General features: G+C 43.9%; 1 protein-coding gene across 2 annotated transcripts; it reads right to left on the bottom strand.

Moving 5' to 3' along the window:
* Positions 1–330: 330 nt before the first annotated feature.
* On the bottom strand, positions 331–7,417 carry LOC115466739 (keratin, type II cytoskeletal 5-like). Of its 2 annotated transcripts, XM_030198205.1 has the most exons (10): positions 6,685–7,417; positions 5,909–6,129; positions 5,309–5,369; positions 5,039–5,134; positions 4,379–4,543; positions 2,625–2,750; positions 2,035–2,255; positions 1,654–1,688; positions 1,414–1,467; positions 331–1,371 (listed from the first exon to the last, which is right to left on the bottom strand). In XM_030198205.1, the coding sequence occupies exons 1-10, from the start codon at positions 7,303–7,305 to the stop codon at positions 1,157–1,159; spliced, it is 1,815 nt and encodes a 604-aa protein (XP_030054065.1). In that variant the 5' UTR covers positions 7,306–7,417; the 3' UTR covers positions 331–1,156. The 2 variants fall into 2 exon arrangements, with proteins under 2 accessions (XP_030054065.1, XP_030054064.1); XM_030198204.1 differs by having other exon boundaries at positions 331–1,467.
* Between the last annotated feature and the right edge of the window lie 18,219 nt (positions 7,418–25,636).

Genomic DNA, 25,636 nt, shown 5'->3' with positions numbered 1-25,636 from the left:
ATTGTTGCAGAACCAAATTGCTTGCCTGATTTCCCTTCATGGAAAGTAATGAAGTAAATCATTCAGTATGTGAAAATAAAGCAGATGAGTGAGTGGACTGCAAATGAAGCAAACTGAAAATGTTTAAGATGCACAACCCTAGTGCAACCCCCTAGTGCTGCCACCCTTGTTTTGAATGTGTTCTTTTCTTAAATGGCTCTTCCAGTTACATGAGGCAGCATCTTCTGACTCTCCACTATCAGTCATGCGCACTGAAATATCTGTTCTTCCTGTATTACTACATTTACATACCATGGACCAGCCTTGATTATGAATCACAATGTCACAATATGAATTTCACATGCAGTTTAATAGAAGATGCACAACAAAGAACCGACACTCCACAAGGATTTTATGTACAGCATTATAACAGCAAACATTTCCCTCCTTGCACTCTGAAAAAACAAGCAAGATTTCATTTATTTAACTTCAGACTTGGCAGATGCTAAAGTATATCTCTATCGGCTAGTCCAAAGTGTGAGTAGAAGACAGTGGGCTGGACTGAAATGGCTATATTTTCAGCTTGAAGAACATTCAAAAGAATTGAAGAACTAACTTGATGTCCTAATGAATGAATGTTAGTTTTACAAAAACACAGTGACTCTCTTCTCAAAAAGAGTTTCAGTAGCACTTGCTAAACCTTTTTTGAAAGCAAGGAGTCAGTAAACCTACTGCCAGCCATTTGGGTGGGTTAGCATACTTTAAAATCTTTGGAAGCAAACACTGCAGCCTTTGCTGGATGTTGCCAGCTCAAAGGAACCTAGAGGGAAGTGTGGAGAAACAGGAGGTAGAATTATCTCAGTAAGCTCCAGTGCACTGACTACTGAATGTTGTGGTGTGTGGGCATTGAGAAGCCTGGAAAGAATTGGGTCTCGGCCCCTCACACCCACATCATTTCTCAACACAGATTAGTTCTCACTTTCTTTCCCTCAAGGTCAGTGTTGTGACATTTGTTGGTCCTTTGTTTTACAGACTAAAAGGAAGAGGAGATATGAGTGGCTGAAAAATTATGAGTGAACTTCTTTTGAAGAAAAAGGTGAGACAGCTTCAAGAGACAGCACCAATGATGTCAGCGGTTAGTAAAGCATTCCTCTCATTCAAGCACAGATGACACTTTTTAATAGGATTGTTTCTTTGAGGAAGATGATGAAGAGACTGCCATGCTGGAAGAATAACTACTTCCTCCGCTGCCTCCTTGGCTATATCCTTTACTTGATGATCCTTGTCCTCCAAAGCCACCGCTTGCTCCTCCATAGCCACCGCTTGCTCCTCCATAGCCACCGCTTGCTCCTCCATAGCCACCGCTTGCTCCTCCCATGCCACCGCTTGCTCCTCCATAGCCACCGCTTGCTCCTCCCATGCCACCGCTTGCTCCTCCATAGCCACCGCTTCCTCCTCCTGAGACCGATGATGATCCGCTGACCACCGCTGCAAGGGAGAAAAGAATTTAGTGAGCTCTGTTCCAACTGCCAGCCATTTACACTATTTTCATAAAGCATCTATATTCACAGGGTGGAAGAAGTTTCTTTTGAATATGACCCTTTTGAATTTCATAATGTATGAAAAACATTGTCCTGAAAAAAAAAAAAACAAGCAAATTCACATAATACTTACAGATGCTCACGGTGCTGGAAATTTCTCCACTCATCCTGCAATAGAAACAAACAAGTCACATAGGTAGATCATAATATCAGACAGTTATCTAACTGTTAGAGCTTGACAGTGATCCATGGAGCCCTTTTACCAAGCTACGGTAAAAAGTGGCTGCAGTAGATTGGATGTGTGAAATTGGTGCACCGGGCCATTTTTACTGCTCTTTCAAGCATCCATCACCACTCATTGAAGAAATGAATCCTTAATCTACTCCTAAGTCTACCCTCCCCCATCTTCATTTCAGTTTACAAGGAATTTTCAATGTTATCATTCTATAATCCTATCCATTTTAATACACGGTGAATGTTTATCCCATCATATTATGCGCTATAGTGCACAAACCTGCTTTCCTCTCCTTCCAGCAGGGTCCTGTAAGTGGCAATTTCAACATCCAGGGACAGCTTGGAATTCATTAGATTTTGATACTCCTTCAGTCTGTGGGCCATGTCCTCTTTAGCCTTCTGGAGGGCAGCCTCCAGATCAGCCAGCTTTTTCTTGGCATCGTTCAGGGCAGCTTCCCCGCGCTTTTCAGCCTCAGCAATAGCAGTTTGGAGACTGGCGATCTTTAAAAAGATAATTTTCAAACCTTATGGGTTATTTATGTTTTATCTGACAATATGCAAGAAATATAAAGCCTATAGGCTATATTTATTGTAACACAAAACTCAAAATAATGGACATTTTCCAGACAGAATAAATTATAAGAACAAGGCTATTCATCCTGTCTTACTAACGACTTCCTTTTACAAGTTCTAGAAGACTTCATGCTCACTAATCATCAGCTCAAGCACTCTCCAAAGTTCTGGCCCAGTTGTTCTGAACTACGATTGTTTCTGAATACACAACTACTGAATTTCCAGCTACAAATTCTATCATTTAGAGAAGGTGCTTTGCCAGCGCATCTCCCTTTTTGGTTAATACAAAAACCCTACCTGTTTCTTCACACTTTCGATTTCAGACTTCATTCTCTGCATCTGGCGGTTCAGATCTGAAATTTCATTCTTGGAATTTTTTATTGTGTTTCCAGCCTGGCCAGCTGTAGCCTGCAATTGTCTGAACTGAGAGGCACAAAGCAAAAATATTAGACAAATATTGCTGTCTACAGGGAAAATGAATACAGCATACAACTTCTTGCAGTAAATTAGCAAATGATAATGGATTGTCTTTGCTATTATGTAAATGCCTCTGAATAGGGTAATAATTTGCCAATAAATGTCCTGTTAGAGAGGAATGTTTGCTATCATAAATTTCAATTTCTCTTCCATAGAAAAATGTGTTTGTGAATATTAAACTTAAGGGGATCAATATTCAGCTAAAAAGTTAATCAGATATGCAGATATTCAGCGCTAACCAGTTAACTTTTTTGAGGTTAAAGATAGGACAGATATTTATCCTAAACGTATCCTGTTAGGTGCTGAATATTAACCTAGACTCTGTTTTTAATGCACCCTGGATAAGGCCAGAACATAAATTTCAATAAATGAAATGAAAAATGATATGTTAGGTCAGTGGACATGTCTGACCACTAAATAGCTTTGAATATCAGGGGGATGATAACAGATACACGAAAGGCTTGAATTGCCTACAAAGTGATACTTGTGAACAGAAGCACCTATATATCTTCTTTTTTATAATAATTTTAATGCAAAACTGAGATCTTTGAATTCTTTAGGTTCAGCTGCTACTGATCAGTCAGTTCCTGGAAACAGAATGTGAAAGCATTTGAAAGCCACAAAGCCCATCTCATCTCTGCTCATGTTCTTAAACAGTCCATCCTAATGGTTAGGAAACCAATGAATAAAATAGATGGGTCTAGGATGCCGTAGCAGTTTGCAAAAGGCTTGTCATAAATTTTGCATCCCTCATTGCAGTGAAGGGGCTAAGCTATGAATCAACAATAGCTACCATTACCAACCCCATCACTGTGTTTTTTGAACCTCTTCAATTGCGTAATTTTTTGAATTCACAGGGTAGTAGGGAGGAGAACCAACTGTTAAGCTGATTAAAGGGGTAACTACCTGTATCTTTCTTTGTAATATTTCCTATATCCAACTTCCTTTGCAGGTAATCATGGATCCCTCTCTAATTTGTGGACTAAATAACCAATAATTCAATTTACAGTTGTTACCTTTTTCAGATTGAATTTCTCTTGGAAATTGGTGTAATCTTTCAAAAATTATAATATCTTTGTATTTAATTTTAAAATTTATAAATAATTAATTTAAAAAAAAACCCTGTCACTTAACTTGAGAAAGTCAGATGCAGAAAATGCAAAATTAAAGTATGGCTGGTTAGGGGAAAATCTCGGACCAGATTATATGTTAAGGATTATAATCCAAAATAATGTCTTCCTTACCTGCTTGTTTCTCTTCTAAGAAGGTTTGTGTTTCATAATCTTATTATTAAGATGTCAACGGTATCTGCTAAGATGCTAAATATCATCTGCTGTAGTACAACTGTGCCTCATTTATGGAATGATGTCTTTAGTGCTGCAGTTTAAACCAGTCTTAACCAGATTTACCAGTCTTTCAGATTTCTTTGGTGTGTCAGATTTCTCTAGCTGTTCCTGACATGTTCAGAAAACTGTTTTGTGTGCGTTTATGTAAATTGGTATGTTTACTGTAGCACAGTGTTAGGCCCTTGGGTAATATAAGCATGCAGCTTCTCTGGCAACCTAATCTCTCACCTTGTTGTCACAAACAGCCTCAGCTTCGGCTTTGCTTATGGCAGCAATTTCTTCGTACTGAGCTTTCACTTCAGCGATGATACCGCTCAAGTCCAGGTCTCGGTTATTGTCCATAGACAGGATGACAGAGGTGTCTGAGAGTCCTCCGCTGACTTCCTGTAGCTCCTGTAAGTGACATAGTTTAGTCACTGAAATTGTTTAACATGCCTTTTCTCTCCATCTTCTTCACTTACAAACCAAAACTCAGGGCAAGAATCTTATTTCCAGTAAGATTTTCAATAGTTGGAATATTTTCTACATGTGCCTAAAACATGCTATTTAAGAGTTGCATGTAGATACTATTTTTTGAGGGGCAGTTGACCTCTGTGTCTTACTGTAGTTTTGGACTTGAATTGATTGGGCCAGTCTAGCATGGTCTGGACAAAGTCCCCAGCATAAAAGCCTGAGTATTTGCCCAAGCAAAGCTTTTTTGGTGGTAAGGCGTAGGCTACAAATCATAGTCAGAACAGTGAAGGACTGCTTACTCTGAGTCTACACAAAATTGATTGTCAATGTACAATTTACTAATTTTTAAAGCGTAACTATATAATATTCGATTAATGAAAGTGCTCAAGTTCTTTTGGAGAACAGTAGCAGTGAATGTGTCAGAAGGATCATTACCGATTCATAGAGGTGTCTCAGGAAGTTGATCTCATCAGTCAGACCATCCACCCTGGCCTCTAGCTGCACCTTGTTCATGTAGGCAGCATCCACATCCTGACAAAAACAAATGTTCACAGCATAAAGATGATAACCAGTTCAGTGTACTGATTCAAGAAAGCTGGAAAGTCTGCTTTGAATCATGCACTGCAATCTTGGCAGTGTGAGAAGAATTCCTCTTTACTTTGCTGTATGCCAGCAGTCTGAAAGAGAATTAGTTGCATCACTCACCTTCTTGAGAACCACAAATTCATTTTCTGCAGCCGTACGCTTGTTGATCTCATCTTCATATCTGTTTGGATGAAGAAGAGATAATGTTTATTCCTAATTGCCAAACCAGGTGATGGCCACCAGTGTTTCTACCTGAGCTTTCAGAGTTGGGATACAATACCTTAGGCTAAGATGTGCTTATTTATTAGACATATCTGCTCCTCTAAAACATATTTTTCAAAGAAATGTATCTCATTAAAAACATTGAACAATTGACGTAGTAAAGAAAATATGGTTCCAATGCCTGGATGTATTTCCTAGCTTGCTAAGTACAGAACATGATGGCCAAACTTCAGAATGTGTGGCCTATTTTTATAAGAAAGTGCATTACTTTAAAAATCTACCTAAGCATTATTAGGTTTCTGTTCATTTTAAACCCTGATTTCTAAAAATAATAAGAATAATTATAGCTATTACAAAAGTCTTGAATGCATTGTCTACTGCAGTCAGTCATAGAAACTGCCCCATAGCAGCTAATGAACAAGAACACGATAGCATGACTGTAATTTGAGGTGTAGTAGTTACTCTACTTTTATAGTTTTTAACTGAATTATGACTTACTTTTTCTTGAAATCTTCAACAAGAACTTGCATGGACTTCAGTTCTGAATCTAGTCGACTTCTTTCACCTATTATCTTATCCAGTTGCCTTTTCTGGTTGCTAATATATGCTTGAAAGAGGGGTTCGATATTGTCCCTCTTTGTGCCAGTTTTCTGAGTGTTTTCTTGTAAGAAGGCCCACTTTGTCTCCAGCACTTGATTCTGTTGCTCGAGGAATCTAACCTGGAATCGACCAGGTTGCATATCAGTAACAACCCTAACAGCAAAGTGTACTCTTCAAATAGGATAGGGAAAGAGTAGCCAGACTTTAAAACGCGCAAGTGTTATGGTAGCCCTATTGTTTCCAGAGAAAAAGATTGTTTGCAAGTGGTTATACCTGTTAGATCAACACACAAAAGAGCTATCCCAAGAAGCTGTTGAACCTACTGGATCATCTAGGTCCTACAGCTATCTAAAGATCTAAACTGTGTTTTACAAAGCTTTTGAGCATCACCTTTGGATACTTCTTGAGTGGGTCTAATAAAAATCCTCTGAGCCTGTAAAAAAATTAAGGATTGTACATATCTCTTGCTTAGGTGATATATAAGCTATGGTTGATGATTTGACTTTTTCCACTGCTCTGTGTGGAAAACATTCACAGGATTGTGAGTTCAAATTATCCCACTAACAATTATAAAGTGCAATACAGAAATATAAGGCAAAGCTCCATATTAAAAATGTATTTTACGTAATGAACACTTCAGCATCACAACAACAGTGATTATACTTGACTCTTACCTTGTCAATGAAGGAGGCAAATTTGTTGTTCAGTGTCTTAATCTGCTCCCTCTCTTCTGTACGCACTTTTTGGATATTTGGATCAATCTCCACATTCAGTGGTGTTAGGAGACTTTGATTGATGGTTACTTGCTTGATTCCACCGGGTGGACACACAGGAAAGCCAGGACCACCAGGAACTGGTCCCCCAAAACCTGGTCCAGCTCCACCAACAAAGCCGCCTGCACCTGCACCTCCACCAAATCCTGCGCCTCCACCAAATCCTGCGCCACCACCAACACCTACGCCTCCACCAACGCCTCCGCCTACGCCTCCACCAAAGCCTCCACCAAAGCCTCCACCAGCCACTACACCTCCGCCTCGAACACTATTTGAACTGCAGACGGAAGTTCTTTTGGTTCCACCTAGAAAACACAAGCTTGCACTGCTCATGCCGCCAGCTCGGTTGCCAGAACCCATGCTGATTTTGCTCCTGCCACCTCCTCCACCAGCAGAGCAAGCGCTAAAACCCCTGGCACCTCCACCAACATTTTGGACTCTCATGCTTCCTCCAGCTACACTTCTACTACCAAATGACTGTCCCTTCTGAACCTGACTGTGACTCTGACTCTGTCTCATCATGTTTGCAGAAAGAGTAAATGAAAAGTGAAGGAGATATTAGGAGAGCTGTGATATAAAGAGCAGATCAAAGAATGAAGGAGACGGAACCCCTCTGACTTAGGAGCTAGGGCTTTGCCCTTTTATCTGCTTGCTGATCTGGGCTTGGTCACCAGAAGAAAAGTATCATCCAATTTACTGCAATCATGGGCTTGGCACATCTGGCAGCGACTCATCCTTCTCAATCTGCTTAACTAATCACACCTATGAATCCCAATAAATAGCTTACTTTGCATGTAGACTTCATTTTCATTATTGCATGAGTGCATGAATTTAATGTAAATGATGCAAAAGAATATCTGCATTTTCTGTGTGTGTGTGTGTGTTTATGGGGAGGTCACTATCTTTTGTGGCTGGTCTAAAAAAAAGTACCATTAAGTGAAGTGGGGGCTCTGCAGGAGCTGTCAAAAGCAGGATGATTGATGAGCATAACGACAGATTATTTTATTTCATGTTGGAGAGGTCACTATAATAATTTCAGTAGGGTGGGGTATTTGATTTCTAAGGTTTGGTCAGAGCATAACCATACAGTAGTCAGTTTCAATCAGGAATGCTGCATGTCAAATGGTCCTCAGACTCATCCAGTTCATCTTCCTGCTGACCTAATCATGTGTCAGGAATATCAGTCTGATCTGATTTTCAGTGTACATGACTGTGAGTCCCTGTAGCTTAATGAGAGAAGGTACAGTGAACATTAAAGTGAATCAAAAGAGTGTTCATTCTGGTTATCCCATCTTTATCTGTAGTCAGCCAGTCATATTATATTGAAAGGGGTTTATTTCTCCCAGAATAGGAATTGCTACAGCTAAATCTGATTGGTGCTTATTTATTAACATAAAGCATGATTTTACAGTTACTGTGTCTTAATTACCAAAATGAATACATGGTAACTGCACAGCCTGTGCATTAACTGCTGGGAGTGTTCTCTGTAATTTGCCATTCAGTTAATATAAGGAATTCTTTAAAACTAGTAAAAAAGGTCCGTTTCTGACACAAATGAAATGGGCGCTACAAGGTTTTCCTTGGAGTGTGTATGTTTGAGAGAGTGTACGTGCGAGTGTGTGTGTGTGAGAGAGAGAGTGAATGTGCGAGTGTGTGTGTGTGTGAGAGAGAGAGTGAGTGAGTCTGGGTGTAAGTGTGTCTGTGAGAGAGAGAGTGTGTGTGTGAGAATGAGAGTGAGTGCAAGTGCGTATGTGAGACACAGTGTGACAGAGAGAGAGTGTGTTTCACACAGATACAGTGTGTGCGAGAGAGAGAGTGTGTGTGAGACACAGACTGTGAGACTGAATGTATGAGACCAAGAGAGTGTGTGAGTGACTGTGTGACACATAGAGAGTGAATGTGATACAGTGTGAGACAGTGTGTGAGAGACAGTGTGTGAGAGTGAGAGAGAGAAAGACATTGCCTGTGAGAGAGAGAGAGTGTGTGTGTGTGTGACAGAGATACCTCCCCACCCCCCTCTCTGGTGTCAGCCCCCCCTCCCTCCCTCTCTCTGGTGTCAGCCCCCCCCCCCCCCCCCTCTCTGGTGTCTGAGCATTACTGTGCAGGACGCTGAGCTCTGGCTGTGCTTCAAGGAACTGACCAATCCTATTTAATAGAATGCACCTCCAACATTCTAAAGCCGAGAAGCCTCATGTGGTTGGTCACTTCTGCTTTTGACAAACCCGGAAGTACGTGATGGATACAGAGAGCAGGAATGCCTCGGCCATGCAGTCAGCTTCAGAATGTTGGAGGTGCATTTTATTATATAGGATGTGTTAAATGAATGACAGATAAGGCGATGTAGTTAGCTACACCATGTTATCTGCCATAGTAACATTTAATACACTATTAACTGTAACGTCTATTTCTTGCCCTTTCCTACTCATTCCATGTCCCTTTCCAGCTTAAGAGGTAATGCATATTTACCATGCATTAACTGCTAATGTGAGTTAAGTGCCACTTGAACAGCTAACACAGCTTAGTAAATAGGGACCAGAGTAAAGAAAAGATGCTTTCACAAGCTTAAGTAACTGTATGAGAATTGTACATTAATCACTGAGAGAAGTGGATAACAAGTGTGAATCACTGTTCTAATTTTGTTTGAATCTAATAAGCATTACAAAAAAAAATATATTTTTTTTTTCAAAAAACCATTTGGAGTTTTTCTAGCCCAGTGATAGAAACGAAGCGCTATTTACATATATTCATTCTGCAATAGTGTTTAAAACCAAGGACTTTGTGCCTTTGGTTTCTGAGGGCTTTTCTCCAAACAGTATATTATATCACAGCTGTTTTGAATGTTATGAGCTAGGGTCAGCATTTATCAGTATACCCATTATCAACTCTAGCTGAGATTGCATATATTGTGTGTGTTCTTCCTAAAGAAAAGATGTCCCTAAAGTTTATAATACACAAACAGCACAGGGAATACACAAATACTTTTGATCATAAAAAGCTAGGATACAAAAAAATTAATTAAAATTATTATTGAATACATATTTTAAAACACAAATGTAAAAATCACATCAATGCCCAACATCTAATTATTGCATTCCTCTAATTGTACAGTTTGTAAATATTAGTGTGATTTTATCTATTTTTATGATTTTTTTCTTTTTAAAAAGAGACACTTTTAGGTTTTCATGTCCTACTTTATAAGCGAAGAACACACGCTTCGCTGCTGCTGCCGATGCATCCACCTGAACCCTGACTCCGAGGACGGTACGCTTTTTAAATTTCAGGAGGAGGGGGGGGTTCCTGGTGCTGGGAGGGAAGGAGGGAGGACGGTAGGCGGCCTGATGCTTGTTGGGTTGGAGGGAGGGCGGAGGCCGACCTGGTGCTGGGAGGGAGGGAGGCTTGGTGCTGTGTGTGTGCTGCTGGGTGGGAGGGAGGCCTGATGGTTGGGTGCTGGGGGGGAGGGAGGCCTGGTGTTGGGTGCTGGGTGGGAGGGAGGCCTGCTGCTGCTGCTGCTGGGTGCGGGTGGGAGGGAGGCCTGATGGTGGGTGCTGGGTGGGAGGGAGGCCTGGTGTTGGGTGCTGGGTGGGAGGGAGGCCTGGTGCTGGGTGCTGGGTGGGAGGGAGGCCTGCTGCTGCGTGCTGGGTGATAGGGAGGCCTGGTGCTGGGTGCGGGTGGGAGGGAGGCCTGATGGTGGGTGCTGGGTGGAGGGAGGCCTGCTGCTGCTGCGTGCTGGGAGCTGGGTGGGAGGGAGGCCTGATGGTGGGTGCTGGCTGGGAGGGAGGCCTGGTGTTGGGTGCTGGGTGGGAGGGAGGCCTGATGGTGGGTGCTGGGTGGGAGGGAGGCCTGATGGTGGGTGCTGGCTGGGAGGGAGGCCTGGTGTTGGGTGCTGGGTGGGAGGAGGCCTGATGGTGGGTGCTGGGTGGGAGGGAGGCCTGGTGTTGGGTGCTGGGTGGGAGGGAGGCCTGATGGTGGGTGCTGAGTGGGAGGGAGGCCTGGTGCTGGGTGGGAGGGAGGCCTGCTGCTGCTGCGTGCTGGGAGGGAGGGAGGCTTGGTGCTGTGTGTGTGCTGCTGGGAGGGAGGGAGACCTGATGGTGGGTGCTGGCTGGGAGGGAGGCCTGGTGTTGGGTGCTGGGTGGGAGGGAGGCCTGGTGCTGGGTGCTGAGTGGGAGGGAGGCCTGGTGCTGGGTGGGAGGGAGGCCTGCTGCTGCTGCGTGCTGGGAGGGAGGGAGGCTTGGTGCTGTGTGTGTGCTGCTGGGAGGGAGGGAGACCTGATGGTGGGTGCTGGCTGGGAGGGAGGCCTGGTGTTGGGTGCTGGGTGGGAGGGAGGCCTGATGGTGGGTGCTGGCTGGGAGGGAGGCCTGGTGTTGGGTGCTGGGAGGGAGGGAGACCTGATGGTGGGTGCTGAGTGGGAGGGAGGCCTGGTGCTGGGTGGGAGGGAGGCCTGCTGCTGCATGCTGGGAGGGAGGGAGGGAGACGATGCTGGGTGCTGGGTTGGAGAAAGGCCTGATGCTGGGTACTGGGTGGGAGGGAGGCCTGATGCTGGGTGCTGGGTGGGAGGGAGGCCTGGTGCTGGGTGCTGCCAGGTGCTTGGAGGGAGGCAGGGGGGGGGAGGAGGGTGGCTGGACATTTGTGGCTGGAGGGGAGAGGAGGGTTGCTGGACATTTGTGGCTGGAGGGGAGAGGAGGGTTGCTGGACATGGATGGAGGGCAAGAATGAAGAAGAAGGAGGAAAGTAAAGAAATAAATGGAAAGGAAGCCTGGAAACGGAGTTAAGAGAACAGATAGAGAGCAGCAGAATCAGCGACTAGAACCAATATGGATAGAAAAACAAATCACCAGACAACAAAGGTAGGAAAAATCATTTTATTTTCATTTTAGTGTTGGAATATGTCGAATTTGAGAATTTACATCTGCTGTCTTATTTTGCACTGGGTATACTGGAGCTGTAACAGCTTACAGAAATGATTTATAATGGAAGAAATCAAGTTATTTTTTTCTCCTATGCTAGCATAATATTTTCAATGATGTCTGTTTATATGCGCCATGGCTGGTGTAAGGGGTGTGGCTATCATAGGGGTGGAGTCATATGTGGTGACCCCGCCCATAATGAGTTCCGGCACTTTGCGATAAATAATTCGATTTTGGGTTGCTGTTTGGGCACTCGGTCTCTGTGTGTGTGACAGAGAGAGAGTGAGTGTGGGTGAGAGAGTAAGTGTGGGTGCAACTATGTTTGTGTGTGTGAGAATGAGTGTGTGTGTGAGTGTGTATGTGAGCCACAGTGAGTGTTAGAGTGTATTTCACACAGATAGAGTGTGTGTGAGACAGATAGAGTGTGAGAGAGTATGTGTGCGATACATAGACTCCCTTTGAGACCGAGAGTGTATGAGATCGAGAGAGTGTTTGAGAGTGACTGTGTGACACATAGAGAGTGAATGTGATACAATGTGAGACATAGAGTTTGTGATAGATAGAAGGGCATAATCGAATGCGAACATCCTTCTCCATGGATGTCTACATCTGAAAACAGGTACGTGAAGAAGCGGGACAGACCATATTTTCAAAAAAAATGGGCGTCCATCTTTTGGTTCGAAAATACAGTTTGGACGGACCAAATGCCATGGATTTGGTCCTTTCTGAGCTGGGCAGGTTTTTTTTTTTTTTTTTGCGATAATGGAAAATACAAACATCCAGCTCAGAAACGTGCTAATCCAAGCCATTTGGTCGAGGGAGGGACAAATGTACAACACTGCCATAGCTCTTAGGGGTGAAGGGGGCAACTACATGTGGGTACAGTGGGTTTTAGAGGCCTCCCATTTACCACCACAAGTGTTACAGGTGGGGGGGATGGGCCTTGGTCTGCCTGCCTGAAGTGCACTGCAGTACCCACTAAAAGTGCTCAGGGACAGGGCTTGTTGCTGCTGTATAACCTGGCACACCAGTTGACACCTGAAGACTAATCTCGCTGAAAACGTCCTTTATTGAATAAGCACATTACTCACAGTTGACTGCAGATCAGAGGTTGTGCCCCACTGGCAACGAGTCTCGCAGTAGGTCCGAGCTGGCAGAATGGTGTACAATGCCCTCTTTCAGCAACATTCAAGGTAAGAACTAAGTGCTATAACGTGGCTAACACATGAACAGGATCTAAAACTGGCTTACAAAAATGGCCACTACCTCATGGACTACCGGAAACAAAACAGGGTACACTCTGACTCAGTAAGCAGAGGGAAAAGCACCATGGGAGTATATCCTACCAACTACCAACATCGTGAGCATTTAACACAAGCTAGTGGAATCACGGAGCCCAATACCCTACACCCACCACAATGCATTGCTGATGTGACTCTGCAGTGCCATTAACAGAAAAGGTGTCACACTCACCCGAGACCCACATCAGAACCAGAGAAAGGCTGTCAGAGGATAGAACACATTCTGCTGTCATGGTGGTGGGTACGGAATTTGAGGCTGGCATAGAGGCTGGCAAAAACAGTTTGTAAAGTGGGGGGGGGGGGTTTGGTGGGAGGGGGTTAGTGACCACTGGGGGAGTCAGGGCAGGTGATCCCCGATTCCCTCCAGTGGTCATCTGGTCAGTTGGGGCACTTTTTTGGGACTTGTTCATGAAAAAAAGGGTCCAAAAAAAGTGACCCAAAATCGCGGAAAAAAACGCCTTTTTTTTCGATTATCAGCTAAAGACGCCCATCTCTCCTCGGCCGATAACCACGCCCCAGTTCCGCCTTCGGCACGCCTCCGACACCCCCCCATCAAATTTATTCGTTCCTGCGACAGAAGACGCCCAAAATCGGCTTTCAATTATACCGATTTGGGGGCCCACGAGAAAAAGATGTCCATCTCCTGATTTAGGTTGGAATATGGGCGTTTTTCTCTTTCGATTAAAAGGTGGATAGTGTATGAGAGTGAGATAAAGACACTGACTGTGTGAGAGAGAGTGTGTGTGTGTGACAGAGATACCTCCCCCCCTCTCTGGTCTCAGGACCCCCTCCCCTCCTCCTCCCCTCTCCCACCTCTCAGTTCTCTGGACCCCCTCCCCTCTGGTCTCAGGACCCCCTCCCTGGTCTCAGGCCCCGCCCCTGCCGCCCTCGCCGCCACGGCCCCCCTAGGTCGCCGCTGCTCATCCCTCCACCCCCCCAGGGTGCTACTGCTCCTCCCCTCCACCCCCCGAGGTCGCCACAGCCATTGCTGCCCCCTCCACCCCCCCCCCCGAGGTCGCCGCCGCTCCCCCCCTCCGTCCAACGTCAGCTGCCATTTCCGGCCACTGCTGCTTCTCCTGTTGAGCAGCAGCAGCCGGTACAAAAACAAAAGTAGCAAAGTAAACCTTGAAAATTTTTTTTTAAAAGGAAACGTGGCCCTGCTGGCAGCCATAAGGCATTGGCTGTCAGCTCTGCTGCCGCTCCTCCTCTCGCCTCTCACGTCGCTGTGCTCCTCCAGGGTTCTACTCCAGGGGCAGTGACGTGAGAGGCGAGAGGAGGAGCGGCCGTAGAGCTGACAGCCAATGCATTATGGCTGCCTGCAGGTTTACTTTGCTAATTTTGTTTTTGTACCGGCCGCTGCTGCTCAATAGGAGAAGCAGCAATGGCCGGAAATGGCAACTGATGTCGGATGGAGGGGGGAGCAGCGGCTGATCCAATACCTCATACTCTACTATGGGATTTGCTCTTTAGGCTGTAGTTTCAGTAACAATGGGAAAAAGAGGGGAAAAAATATTCAAGGGCAGGAGTTTAGAGCGACTGACCCTCCACTGTCACAGGGACTCCTACCATACATCTCTCTCTCTCTCTCTCTCTCTCTCTCTCTCTCTCTCTCTCTCTCACACACACACACACACACACACTTTCTCTCTCTCTCAACACACACAAAATATAGAACAATCTCTCTCACACACAAATATTAGAAAAATAAGGGACATGGGAAATCACATAAGTCAAACAATAACAATAACAAGGTTCAGATTCTGAAGGATCTAATGCTGTTTACACAAATAACATCCTATATAATAAAAAGCACCTCCAACATTCTGAAGCTGACTCCATGGCATTGAAACCTTGAAGCATTCGTGCGCTCTCTGTATCCATCTCCTAAATTGACATCACGTACTTCCGGGTACGTCACACGCAGCACTGACCAACCGCACAATAGAAGCACGAGGCCCCGCACCTGCCACCCTCGCCGCCACAGCCCCCCCAAGGTCGTCGCTGCCACTGCCGCTCACCCCCCACCCCCCTGAGGTTGCCACCACTCCCCCCCTTCACCACCACCCCCTCCACCACCACCCCCCCTCCTGAGCTCGCCGCAGCCACTGCTCTCTCCTCCACCACCCATTCGCCGCCGCTGCTCCCCCCTTCCGGCCGCCGCCCGGCCGGGCCCCCTGCATTGCAATTGCAGTCTCACCTCCATCAAAGCAGCGCTGCATGCAGCAGAACACCTCCCTTCGGCCGTTCTTCCCTCCTTGCGTCCCGCCCTCGCGGAAGTTACGTCAGATGAGAGCGGGACACAGGAAGGGAAGGAGGCCCAAAGGGAGGCGTTATGCTGCCTGCGCTGCTTTCACGGAGGTGAGACTGCAATTTCAATGCAGAGGGCAGACGGTCGACGATGGAGGACGGTAGGAGGAGGGGGTCCTGAGACCACAGAGGGGGGAGGTTGGAGGGAGTCCAGAACAGAGAGGGGGGTGTTGGAGGGGGTCCTGGGACCAGAGAGAGAGGAGGGGGTCCTGAGACCAGAGCGCGGGAGGGAGTCCTGAGACCAGAGAGGGGGGAAGAGGGGTGGGGAGGGGGACCTGAGACCAGAGAGGGAGGGGGACCTGAGACCAGAGAGGGAGGGGGGAAGCGGGTCCTGAGATCAGAGAGGGGGAGGCGGTCATCAGACCTGAGAGGGGGAGAAGAGGGGGAGGGGGTCCTGAGACCAGAGAGGGAAGGGGGTCCTGACACCTGAGAGGGGGGAGGGGGAAAGGGATGGGGGAGGGGGAGAGGGGGAGGGGGTCCTGAGACCAGAGAGGGAGGGGTATCTCTGTCACGCACACACTCTGTCTATCATACACTCTCTCTCTCTCTCTCATAGTCTGTGTCTTTATCTCTCTCACTCTCACACACTCTATGTCTCACACTGTATCACATTCACTCTACGTGTCACACAGTCCCTCTCACACACTCTCTTGGTCTCATACACTCTCTTGGTCTCACAGAGAGTCTGTGTATCGCGCACATACTCTCTCTGACTCACACACACTCTCTCTCTCTCACACACACTGTCTCAGATACACAGTTGCACACACTCTCATTCTCACACACACACTCTCTCTCTCACAGACACACTCGCACCCAGTCTCACTCTCTCTCTGTCACACACACACACTCGAACATTCACTCTCTCTCACACACAGTCACGCTCACACACACTCTCTCAAACATACTGTTACCACCCCTGTCGGCTGGACTGTAGTGATGTGCTCCCAGATACCTGATGTTTGTAGTCGTGGCGAATATCCAGGGAACACACACTCACAGCCGAGGGAGTGGAACAAATGAACTAACCTCGTCCTTTACTCTCAAAGAATAAAGGAGGAAAAGAATCTAAATTTAGGATTTGTTCCTGAAATGGAAGAACCGCACCTTCAGATTTGCAAATTATCTTTTTCTTTATTGAATACAAATGCAAGCAAATTTTCATTCAAATAAACTCAAATTCACAATTAGTGTGTGGCTTAATAGAACTGCAATAACAAATTCAACATTCAAATGTAGAACTACAGGTACACCCTTAACTTTTTCTGTTTCTTTCAACAAAATCACCTAAAAAGGCAGAAAAGAACCTTTTCAGATAAATATTTAAATTGTCTTTTAATCAAAATCAGATATTTGTTTCTATTCTCTTTCCTTGCTATTGATGTCAGAATTTCAGTCTTTAGGGTATTCTGGATTTTTGAGCAAGGATCTCACTTGAACCCAGAACACTTAAGCAAGTCAGGAAAAATGGATCTTTTATATTTGATGTTGTTCTGTCCTTTAGTTTTCCCTTAAAATGTTGTAAACCAAAAAAACTTATATGTCCTTCAACACCATTTGCAAATGTCACTTAGCTGTGGTTGAATTTATTTAGGTGAGGTCTTTCTTGCGTTGGAGCTCAGCCGGACATCCTGAAGAGGATAATTCACCAATCTCTTCTCCCTAAACCTCACTTATAAGGAAAATAACCGGATGGAAAATCTTAATACTCCCTGGCTGGTTCAGGAACAGACTCCACTCTGGTGGCAATTAATCAGTTCTCAATACTGTGGCCAACTCTCTAATTGAAATAAAATAAGTTAAAGGTTTTCTCACTACAAAACCTATTTCTCACTGTTGGTTCCCTAAACTGTTGCAGGAGAAGACTTTTGCACTGCATACAGGGATCTCACACAGCAACCCATTCCATATTCAAATGGTGATTCAACATTCTCCATCTCACAGACTTCACATATAAACATAACATTTCCCTGCACAGCTATCAGATCAATCTGGAGAATACAGCATACTCATACAAAAACAGTGCTGGATTTTCTTTAATCTGCAGTCTGATTCCAAACCCTGTACTGAACTCAGAACTCTCACCAACAACACACCTTTCCCCACAGACACAGCTTAATGGCTTCTTTTTCCAAATATCAACTTCACTTCTCAGTCCTTCCCCTGTGTCATACTTAAAATCCTTACACACTTTTTCCTGACACCCTTATAGGCTTTCTCATGTACAATTCCCACCACAAATCAAAGCCTCTCTCACCCTAAAATGGTAAATCACTTATCTCTGGAAATTCAGTGCTTTACTGGAACATTCACACTCACCTCAGCTCACTTTCAATATCAAACTACCCTTTTTCAATGTCCCTGATTTCACTTTAAACTCATAAAATATACTTTACTTTTCTTAGATTTCACACACCAAGCAAATGTTTTATTCTTTCTCACTCTCCATGTTCACAGCCCTGGTCTCTCTGCTCACTGCAGTCTCCCTAGCAACTCACCCCCCCCCCCCCCTAGAGGAACACCTGACATCACTCAACCAATCAGCTTGTCAGCTAAAGACTGGGTTTTTTTTCTCTGATCTGTTTAGAATCTCCCTCCCCCATAGAAGTTACTGCAAAACTTCCTATATAGAGAGTTTCAAAGTTAATTTTAACCTGACTTGTACCCAAAACAGAAAGGAACATTTTAAAGTACAATCCCCACCTAATCATGGTGTATTTCTTGAAAAATAAAACCACATTTAAGAAACATCTCACACTTTCTTCAGCTAACTCCATTAACAATTCCCAACTAAACTTTAAACCTTTTCTAGCCAGCAGCCTCCACCTAAACCCTGGAACAGCCCCCCCTAGAGCCCCAGGAAAAACATTTAATATATGTTACCATATATTCAGTGTTGCCAGGTGGGCGGTTTTACCGCCCAATTGGGCGGTTTTCCGCGACCCGCCGCGGGAAATTTTTGCCCGTGGCGGGTCGCGGTTTTTTGGGCTTCTTTTTTTTCTTTTCCGCGGTTTTTCGGGCGGTTTTTTTTCGGCCGTGGGGGGCGGGGTTAGTGACGTTTTGGGCGGGGCCGATGACGGGGGAGGCGGGGCCGGTGATGGCGGGGGCGGGGTTGATGACGGCAGGGGCGGGGTTGATGACGCGGGGGTGGGGGTGTCAGGGGCGGGGTTTGAGTTTGGGCGGGTTTTGGGCTGTTTTTACGCTAGATTGGGTGGGAAAAAAATTTTCCACCTGGCAACACTGCATATATTACAATACACACTTCGAGGAAAACCTTGCTAGTGCCCGTTTCATTTGTGTCAGAAACGGGCCTTTTTTATTAGTAGCTTATAAAAGTGTACTATAGACATCAACTGACATTACGTTCATCAACTTTTAAATTACAACAAAATATTAGAACAATTTGCTGCCTCAAACAACTGGCTTTAAAGAGCGACTGACCCTCCACTTTCACAGGGACTCCTACCAGCTCTCTCTCTCTCTCTCTCTCTGAACTCACTCTCACACTCACTCTCTCTCTCTCTCTCTCTCTCTCTCTCTCTCTCTCTCACACACACACTCTCTCTCTCACACACACACACACACACTCTCTCTCACACACACACAAAATATTATAATCAGAAATAAAAAATATTGCCCGTTTCAATGGGCTTAACGGCTTGTATATATATGCTTGTGTGTATATATATATGTGTGTGTGTGTTCCTAAAGTTTATAAACCATTTATTAATGTTTAATCTGTTTTGTGCATTTCATTTTTCTTCTGTCTGTCTACAACATAAACTTTAAAATAAAGTGGGTACCATTACTTATTCAGGTTCTCACCCTAGTAGTGTTCATCCATATTTTATGGCTTACTTGGCTTCATGTGCTTTTATGAGAGCACACAGAAGGAAGAAAACACATAGGGGGTGATTGTATAAGTGGGCACCTCCATTTGGCACCCCAGTGCCATGCAGTGAGAGCTAATTCTACAATGACACCTGGACACCCAGTTTCTGTTATAGAATAGTAGCAATTCCTACCATTTACCTGCCCATAGATATGGCAGTACTAAAGCTAGCAGAACTGTATGCGCCTAAATGCAAGAGGGACACATGTAATTTACAGTATACTATAATTTACATGTATAAGTGGGAGCCCTGGCCATGCGCATGATGCCTTGCAGTTACACGCTACACCGCTTAGTCCTGTCATTTTAGAATAGCACTTCTCAGGTGGAATACTGGCATTTTCATTTGTATGTGCACACATCAATATCCACATTCTGTACATTTATGTGCATAACACACGCATAAGTGTAAATGCCCTGTTATTGAATTGCCCTTATAAACTTCCATTTCTGCATCAGGTGCGTTTTATGTTTTACATGGCCTCCTCCTGCTGACAGGCCACATAAGCTTTATTGACTTATTCCAGTAATTAACACATCAGGTCTTTATATTTAAACATAAAGAACCTGATATTCAACAGGACAGCCAATACATACATTTATGTGCATATCTTTATGCCAATTTTTAGCCAGCCTATATTCTGAAGTCCAACTGCTGAATTTGCATGCATGACTCTATGCATAGAAGCCTGACCACAAAACTTTAGGCCAACTATTTCTGTATGGGGCATAGGCACATAAGTGGCTAGATAGTGCCATTGTGTGCCTAACATTTAACACCACCATCAGAATACCTCTAAGCCTGCCTAACTTGAACCTCATAAATGTTGGCTATAAGCTGACCTATGTGTCCAAAAGTTGTGTGTTGGTTGGCCTGGGAAGTTCAGTTCAAAGCACTTATACATTCAGCACCTGCTGCTGACCACATCCCCCTGTAGGAAAGTCCAATTTTCAAAAGTCAATTTGGGTGATAAAACAGTGCTGTATGAAAATTGCCCACTGAGGATTAGATTCAATATATGGCACCTGAAAAATCTGTGTGGAAAAAAAAATACTCTATTTTGTAAAGTACACCTACATTTTATAGAATAGGCTTAAATTTCCACATGGAATATAGAATACGCCAAGCACCTCTTCTCGCATTCAAAATTTAGTCGTGGGCAGTTACGCCAAGTTTTACTTGGTGTAAATCCTGATGCCAAAATTAGGCTCAGAGCAGATGCCTTCTATGACAGCGTGCATAGATTTTACAAATGCCCACAATCCACCCATGGACATGCTCCCTTTTCAACTATGCAACTTAGAATTTATGCTCACCAAGTTACAGAATACGCTTAGCAAGTTGTGTGCGTTAATCCTAATTTCTGCAAATTAGTGCTGATAATTGCTTGTTAACATCCAATTATCAGTGCTGATTAGCTAGTTAACCAATTAAGTTTCATGCATTGTTAAAGAAAACACTTTGATTTCCAAATGGAAACCTCAGCTGTATTCAGGGTACAGTTAGAAACTATGCAAACACTTTTGAAATTTCAAAAGCATGTGTGTACTTTCAGTGTGAAAAAGTAGCCTTACAACATAGCAGGTGTAAGGGAAAAGGGAAAGGGGGAAGGGGATGGGACTTGATATAACGCCTTTCTGTGTAAGGGTCATGATTTGATATACTGCCTTTTTGTAGTACAGCCAAAGTGATTTACATGATCACTAGGGACCCACTAGGGACATCTTTTTGTCCCTAGTGGGCTCACAATCTAAGTTTTATACCTAGGGCAATGGAGGGTTAAGGGGTATATTCTATAAGTAGCACCTAAAAATTGGTGCTGAAAATGTAATATGCTTAGCGTGATTCCATAATGAGTATGTGTCCTTACATAAGTATATAAGTGTTGCCATACTAGGACAGACTGAAGGTCCATCAAGCCCAGTATCCTGTTTCCAACAGTGGCCAATCCAGGTCACAAGTACCTGACAAGGTTCCAAAACAGTACAATACATTTTTGTGCTTATCCCAGAAATAAGAAGTAGATTTTCCCATTTTAATAATGGCTTATGGACTTTTCTTTTAGGAAGTCATCCAAACCTTTTTAAACCACGCTAAGCTAACTACTTTTACCACATTCTTTGGCAATGAATTCCAGGGTTTAATTACACGTTGAGTGAGAAATATTTTCTCTAATTCGTTTTAAATTTACTAGTTTGTAGCTTCATTGCGTGCCCCCTAGTCCTAGTATTTTTGGAAACAGTCTACCCATTCCAATAACCTCAGTATTTTATATACCTCAATCACATCTCCCTTTAGCAATCTTTTCTCCAAGCTGAATATTCCAAGCTGTTTTAGTCTTTCCTCATAGGGAAGTCATCCCATCCCCTTTATTATTTTCAGCACCCTTCTCTGCACCTTTTCTAATTCCACTATATCTTTTTTTAGATGTGGTGACCAGAATTGCACACAGTATTCAAGATGCGGTCACATCATGGAGCAATACAAATGCATTATAATATCCTCATTTTTATCTTCCATTCCTTTCCTAATAATACCTAACATTCTACTTGCTTTCTTTGCCGCCACACCACACTGAGCAGAGGGTTTCAAAGTATCGTCAACAATGACTCCTAGATCCTTTTCCTGGTCAGTGACTCCTAACATGGAACCTTGCATATCTAGCTATAGTTCGGGTTCCTCTTTCTCACATGCATCACTTTCCACTTGCTCACATTAAACATCATCTGCCATTTGGATGCCCAGTCTCCCACTCTTGTAAGGTTATCTTGCAGTTTTTCACAATCCTCTTGTGATTTAACAACTTTGAATAACTTTGTATCGTCATCAAATTTAATTACCTCACTAGTTATTCCCATATCTAGATCATTTATATATATGTTTAAGAGCAGCAGTCCCAACACAGAACCCTGCGGAACCTCACTATCTACCCTTCTCCATTGAGAATACTGACCATTTAATCCTACACTCTGTTTTCTACCCTTTAAACAATTTTTAATCCACAATAGAATACTGGAGTCTTTCATGAGGTATTTTGTCAAATACCTTTTGAAAAATCCAGATACACATTATCGACCTTTATCCACATGTTCGTTCACCCCTTGGTGAGGTAAGATTTCCCTTCACTAAATCCATGTTGGCCTTGTCTCATTAATCCATGCTTTTGAATATGTCTGTAATTTTGTTCTTTATAATAGTCTCTACCATTTTGTCCAGCACTGACATCAGACTCACTGGTCTGTAATTTCCCAGATCACCTCTGGAACCCTTTTTAAAAATCTGCGTTACATTGGCCACCCTCCAACCTTCTGGAACCATGCTTGATTTTAAAGATAAATTACATATAAATAACAATAGTTCTGCAAGTTCATTCAATACTATCAAATGTTCTATCAATACTCTGGGATGTATACCATCTGGTCCTGGTGATTTGCTACTCTTCAATTTGTCAAATTGCCCCATTATATATTCCAGGTTTACAGAGATTTGATTGAGTTTCTCTGCCTCATCAGCACTGAATACCATTTCTGGCACCAGTATCTCTCCCACATCTTCCTCGGTGAAGACCAAAGCAAAGAATTCATTTAATCTCTCTGCTATGGCCTTATCTTCCCTGAGTGCCCCTTTTACCCCTCAGTCATCTAGTGGTCCAACCGATTCTTTTGCCAGCTTCCTGCTTTTAATATACCTAAAAAAAATTTTTTACAATGTTTTTTTTTTGCCTCCAATGCAATCTTCTTTTCAAAGTATCTCTTTGCCTTCCTTATCAGCACTTTGCATTTGACTGGCCATTCTCTATACTGTTTCCTATTATTTTCAGTTAGATCCTTCTTCCATGTTCTGAAGGGTTTTCTTTTATTTTTTATTTTTTTTTTTGTTACATTTGTACCCTGCACTTTCCCACTCATGGCAGGCTCAATGCAGCTTACATGTACAGGTACTTATTTGTACCTGGGGCAATGGAGGGTTAAGTGACTTGCCCAGAGTCACAAGGAGCTGTGCCTGAAGTGGGAATCGAACTCAGTTCCTCAGTTCCCCAGGACCAGAGTCCACTACCCTAACCACTCTAATAGCTTCCTTCACCTCACTTTTTAACCATGCCGGCTGTCGTTTGGTCTTCCTTCCTTCTTTTTTAATATTCAGAATATATTTGGCCTAAGCTTCCAGGATGGTATATTTGAACAGCATCCATACCTGATGTAAATTTTTGACCTTTGCAGCTGCTCCTCTAAGTTTTTTTTCACCGTTCTTCTCATTTTATCATAATCTCCTTTTTGAAAGTTAAATGCTGACGTATTGGATTTCCTGTGTGTACTTACTCCAGAGCTTATATCAAATCTGATCATGTTATGATCACTGTTATCAAGAGGCCCCAGCACCATTACCTCCTGCACCAGATCATTCACTCCACTAAGGGCTAGGTCTAGAATTGTTCCTCCTCTTTGGCCCCTGAATGCTCCATAAATCAGTCCTTGATTCCATCAAGGAATTTCACCTCTCTAGCATGCACTGATGTTACATTTATCCAGGCAATATTGGGTTAACTGAAATCACCCATTATTATTGTGTTCCCCAGTTTGTTAGCCTCCCTAATTTCTGATAACATTTCTACATCTGTCTCTTCATCCTGGCCAGGTGGATGGTAGTACATTCCTATCACTATCCTTTTCCCCTTTACACATGGAATTTCAATCCATAGGCATTCCAAGATGTGTTTTGCGTCCTGTAGAATTTTCAGTCTATTTGTTTCAAGGCCCTCCTTAACATAAACTGATACCCCTCCACCAAATTCAATTAACCCTATCACTTTATAGCAGTGGTTCCCAAACCTGGTCCTGGAGGCACCCCAGCCAGTCAGGTTTTCAGGATACCAAAATGAATATTCATGAGAGAGATTTGAATGCAGTGGAGGCAGTGCATGCACATTTCTCTCACGATTATTCATTGCAGGTATCCTGAAAACCTGACTGGCTGGGGTGCCTCCAGGACCAGGTTTGGGAACCACTGCTTTAGAGAATCATGCTTAGGCATAAACTGGGCCTAACTGTAGGTGATTGCAATTAGGTCTTCTATGAGCAGACTTAAATATCAGCACCTACAATTAGGTGCAGTTTGGTCTTTTTCTATATCAATGTGCATAAAATTTGGTTACGCCTCCAGAAACGCCCTATCCATACCCTCAAATATTTATGCATATTAAGATTTATACGCACATTGTTATAGAATACAATATGTATGTAAATCCTAATTATTGCCAATTAGTGCTGATAATTGGTTATCACCCCAATTATCAGCGCTGATTGGCTTGTTACACAATAAAGTTATGCATGTTAAATTTGGCATGTGCCCAATTTAACGCATGTAACTCTTAGCACCATATATAGAATCTAGCCCTAAGTGACTTGCCCAGGGTCACAAGGAGCCAAAATGGGAATCAAACCTAGTTCTCCAGGTTCTAAACATATTGCTCTAACCATTAGGCTACTCCTCCACTCCCAAGTGTAAACAACTCTGACACTTTTCCTTTGGCACTTTGAAAATAAACGCACATACAGAGGGGCATTTTTGATATGACATCTAAGTCAAAATCCGAATAGGAAAGGTCATTTTCAAAAAAAGAAAAACATCTATCTTTTTTTTTTTTCAAAAATACTGTTTGACACAAAGTTTTGTGCTTTGGATGTTTTGTGTTTGGTCCATCAAAAAAAAAGAAAAGAAAAGTGCAAAACATTGAGATTCATGCCATTGGGATCAGTGGCGTTCCTAGCCTCGACGACACCTGGGGCGGATCGCCGATGTGCCCCCCCCTGGCGAAATGACCCCCCCCCCCCCGGTGCACGCCGCTAGGGGGGTGCCGCGGCGCATGCCTGTTGGCTGCGAGTTCGAATTGCTAAGAGAATTTAGCGTAGCGATTCAAACTCGCAGCCGACAGGCGCGCGCCGCGGCACCCCCCAGTGGTATGCACCCGGGGCGGACCGCCCCCACCGCCCCCCCCCCTTGGTATGCCACTGATTGGGATATAGGAATAACCAAAATTTTTACTTGACTAGTCCCTCAGACATCCCAGAAGAGCAAAAGGGCATCCTAGAGGGCACTTCTGTGCACTTTATGAAAATGCTTCCAGGTGCACATCTCACCTTTGCTCCCTTATTTTTTCCCCTGAGCCCTCCAAAACCCACCCAAACCACACTGCCCCCCCCACTGTATACCACTACAATAGCCCTTATGGGTGAAGGGGAAAGGGAAATGGGACTTGATATACCACCTTTCTGTGGTATTTTGCAACTACATTCAAAGCAGTTTACATATATACAGGTACTTATTTTGTACCTGGGGCAATGGAGGGTTAAGAGACTTGCCCACAGTCACAAGGAGCTGCAGTGGGAATCAAACCCAGTTCCCCAGGATCAAAGTCCGCTGCACTAACCACTAGGCTACTCCTCCACTT

The sequence above is a fragment of the Microcaecilia unicolor genome, chromosome 3 (genome assembly GCF_901765095.1).
Source record: "Microcaecilia unicolor chromosome 3, aMicUni1.1, whole genome shotgun sequence".
In the NCBI taxonomy this organism is placed as follows: Eukaryota; Metazoa; Chordata; class Amphibia; order Gymnophiona; family Siphonopidae; genus Microcaecilia; species Microcaecilia unicolor.
This window is presented reverse-complemented; position numbering and strand designations above follow the sequence as displayed.

Coding starts and splice junctions, on each gene's coding strand:
- LOC115466739 (XM_030198204.1), bottom strand. CDS start 7,305: ATGATGAGACAGAGTCAGAGTCACAGTCAGGTTCAGAAGGGACAGTCA. Junction 6,130..6,684: donor TTGCCTCCTTCATTGACAAG/GTAAGAGTCAAG, acceptor GGTCGATTCCAG/GTTAGATTCCTCGAGCAACA. Junction 2,751..4,378: donor AGGCTGTTTGTGACAACAAG/GTGAGAGATTAG, acceptor TGTGCCTCTCAG/TTCAGACAATTGCAGGCTAC.